The following is a 3,513-nucleotide window of genomic DNA, read 5'->3' as shown; positions in this document are numbered from 1 at the left end:
AATAAACAATGTTGTATATCATAAGTTTCGTAATCTTGTTTATTAGCATATTGTTTTGATTTACATGTTAGTTTAGTGGATAATAAATTTCCAAGTAGGAATGATGACCAGAGAATGGATTATAGGTTTGCTGTACTTGGAGTACCTTCCTTTAAATAAAATCTACCAAATTATGTTGGAAAAAAAAAGCATAATTTACAGTTTTTACAGACTTGTCAGTTTGCACAGATAAAATAAAATGATTTAAAATTAAGTACATACAATTATAGAGCAAATTAATATACATTGTATTCAACAAAAAGCAAATTAAAATTTTCGTTGATATATTTCTTGCAAAAAAATGAAGAAATATTCTTTTTTACTTATGGATTAAGTAAAATTATTATCAGTTAAACTAATTATTTCATACTGTGACAGTTACATATTTAAGTGATAAATTTTATTTATTGGAGTAGAGATAGATTTCAATTGTTCAATGTCATTTAAAGTCAATAATGCTGGTAGTTGATACAACTCTGAAAAGTGATATTTTTTTGCTATTTCTATTAATTGTTTGTCTCCATTATCATCCTCATGTTTTTGATGTAAATTGTTTCTGTTGTTGAATGGAGATGTTTACTTTTTAAGCCTCAACAGATAAATTTTATTTATAATTCTGATATTATATCTTTAAGTTTTATCCATTTTAGTATGACTATAAAGTATTTTTACTCTGGGTAGCTGTGTTTTGTACACATTGTCATGTCTGTAGTGATTGTTGGAGCTGAATAGGTAGGTAGTAGAATAGTCTATCCTATCTTCCTGGTTTAGCTGTGTTTTGTGCACATTGTCATGGCTATGGTGATTGTTGGAGCTGAATAGATAGGTAGCAGAACAATTTATCCTATATTCCTGATTTAGCTGTGTTTGTACACATTGTCATGTCTGTAATGATTGTTAGAACAGAATAGATAAGTAGCAGAACAATCTATCCTATATTCCTGATTTAGCCATGTTTTGTACACATTGTCTTGTCTATAGTGATTGTTAGAGCTGAATAGATAGGTAGCAGAACCTGTTCAGTATTCCTGGATTGAGCTCTGGTTTGTACACATTGTCATGTCTGTAGTTATTGTTACAGCTGTAAAAATAGGTAGTAGAACCTATTCTGATTGCTGGATTGAATTCTGGTTATCTTGTGGAGTTCTGTAATACTGTTTTATAGTCTTGTAATTCTATATATAATTGTTACTATTTTTAGTGAAACATTGCTGCTCACATATTTTAAAGTTTGATATATGGAGTGTGTAGATTACATATGCAAGTTCATAGAGTTATCACCCACTCAGTATTTTATGATTAATTTCATTCCCATCCATATTTAGATATCTCAATTGATTAACAAATAAAAATGGCAAAAAAGCAATACTTTTTCTGAAATTAAAACTTGATTTTTCTATGATTCAAACTGTAACCAATTAGCAGTTTAACTTACACAAATGAATCAAAAAATGATTGGACAATTTGGTTTAAATTGTGGAAAATAATAAATTTCATAAAATTAGTAATGTTTAGTTTTTTTTTTTAATAGTTTTAATTATATTGCTACAAAAAATGACCCATATTATCTAAAGTATTATATCATGAGATTGCTTTGCTTGCAGATATTGAATGTTTGGATAAAGAAAAAAATGTTTGGAGGAAAGTGAGTTTAAACATTCAGGCTCATAAGCTTAAAATTCCTAACAGAAAAAGAACCAAAATACACAGCTTAGTGTCTGTATTTTACAAAACTTCCCCCATTCAGGTGTGAGTTAAACCCATTGATCAGCAATAATGTTTCATTATTTGCAAACCTTTGACCTCAGTTTTATTTTACTACTATTCATTTTTGTTATGATCAATTTATATACATATGTTTATTTCTCATAAAAGATTGAGTTACAGATCTTAGAAAGGAAGAAAAATCTAAAACCCAGCACACTTGAATACTTTGTGAAAATGCTTTCAACTACGTTTAAATTTGAATATTTCCAAATTGTTTCGCAAAAGATGTATAGTTTCTAAAAGTTATATAAAATTGAATATTTTTATTTGAACAGTATTAACGTTTATTTTTTGTTTGGCATGATAAATTTTATTGATCTTTTGGTTTGGTTGTCATTAAAACAAATTCATTAATTTTAAGACTTCCAAGTACATTGCATAATGATATCATTAATCTGGTAACCAGGTGTTTTTGAACATTTGAAAAAAATTCCTTTGTTGTTTTCCTTGACAAAATTCAAGTTCTGGTTAAAAATGTGAATGCTGAAACAGTGCTGCAAAGCGAGCGTGAAAAACGTGATAAAAACAAAGCAGAAGTTGAAAAGAAAAAAGCACAAGACAAACAAAACAAAGAGAAACAAAAACAACAGCAGCAAGAACGGAAAGATAAAGAGAAGAAAAGAACTCAGAAAGGTGAACGCAGGCGGTAGCATTTTGTTTCAAAGTAATTAGGTTTTGAATAATTTGAGATATGATAAATTTCTTGTAGTTATCCTAATTTTATTCAGTTATGTCTACAGTGGAAATTGTTTGTATGGTTTATTTAGTGATTGCCATTTTCATACGTAGAAGTTGCTCTTGCTTTACCTTTCCCAGTTAAAAAGGGAAATTACTAATATCTTTGAACATGCAGTACTACTTATTGAAATCAGGGTTTTCAGTGGTATCTAATGATATGCCCAATTTTTTTTAACACTCAGTGGTATTATATGGCAAAAAAATTTGTTTTCAATAAATACCTTGTTGTACTTAATAGCAGTATTATTCTTTTTTTAAAAACAGTCAGTCAGCTCACATACTAGATTAATTCATCATTTCTTTTTTAAGCAAATACATAATGGTACTTACAAAATTAAATTGTTTTTCTTTTCTTAAAACAAATGCCTAGTGCTTGAAATAAACACCTATCAGTATTTCTAATATTTTTTAATATTATTTAACAAATACCTTAATAAGATCTTATGGCCAGGGCTTCTGATTGGGAAATTAGTGCAAAAAGTAAGTAATAAAACGCTAGTTTTCAGTTCAATCTAAAATTACATATTAAAAATATCAAAATTTTTCTGTCACTGTTTTTATGATAAACCAGGAGTATGGTAATATTTGAACTTCTGAATTTGATTGGCAGGTATTAAATAGTAGTAACAATGTTTAGCTTGAATTTTGTTAATGAAATTTGAAAGTTCAGCTTACAGTGCCTCTGGGGCACACACTTGTGCAATTAGTGAGATCAACACTTCCCTCAGAAAAAGTCTGATGTGTAAAGTTGGTAAAAAGTGAAAAGACACAGTTTTAACTCTCAAATATTCACAAGAAAAATGTTTCTGTACATCTTCCTTCACGATGTACAACTATTATTGTTGCAGAGAGTGATCCACCAAAGTTTTGGTTGAGTAAAATGAAAGACTGAAGAAAGATGTGTTAATAACAAAACTTTTGTTTGCTCTGAAATCCCAGTGATAATAAAAGATGTTTAAAGAGTTGTAA

General features: G+C 28.5%; 1 protein-coding gene across 2 annotated transcripts in view; it reads left to right on the top strand.

Annotated features, from left to right (window-relative positions):
• Window positions 1-3,513, top strand: part of LOC106470400 (coiled-coil domain-containing protein 43-like) — a 36,662-nt gene extending 33,149 nt beyond the window's left edge. Inside the window, exon 5 of one of the 2 annotated variants that reach the window (XM_013930954.2) lies at window positions 2,269-3,513. In XM_013930954.2, the coding sequence (XP_013786408.1) occupies window positions 2,269-2,456 (188 nt within the window). In that variant the 3' untranslated portion in view covers window positions 2,457-3,513. The remainder of the gene's footprint in view (window positions 1-2,268) is intronic. The other variant, XM_022398993.1, reaches the window with a different exon arrangement.

Source organism: Limulus polyphemus, unplaced genomic scaffold, assembly GCF_000517525.1.
Source record: "Limulus polyphemus unplaced genomic scaffold, Limulus_polyphemus-2.1.2 Scaffold3982, whole genome shotgun sequence".
Taxonomy (NCBI): Eukaryota; Metazoa; Arthropoda; class Merostomata; order Xiphosura; family Limulidae; genus Limulus; species Limulus polyphemus.
The sequence above is the reverse complement of the archived record's forward strand: the minus strand, read 5'-3'. Positions and strand labels throughout refer to the sequence as shown.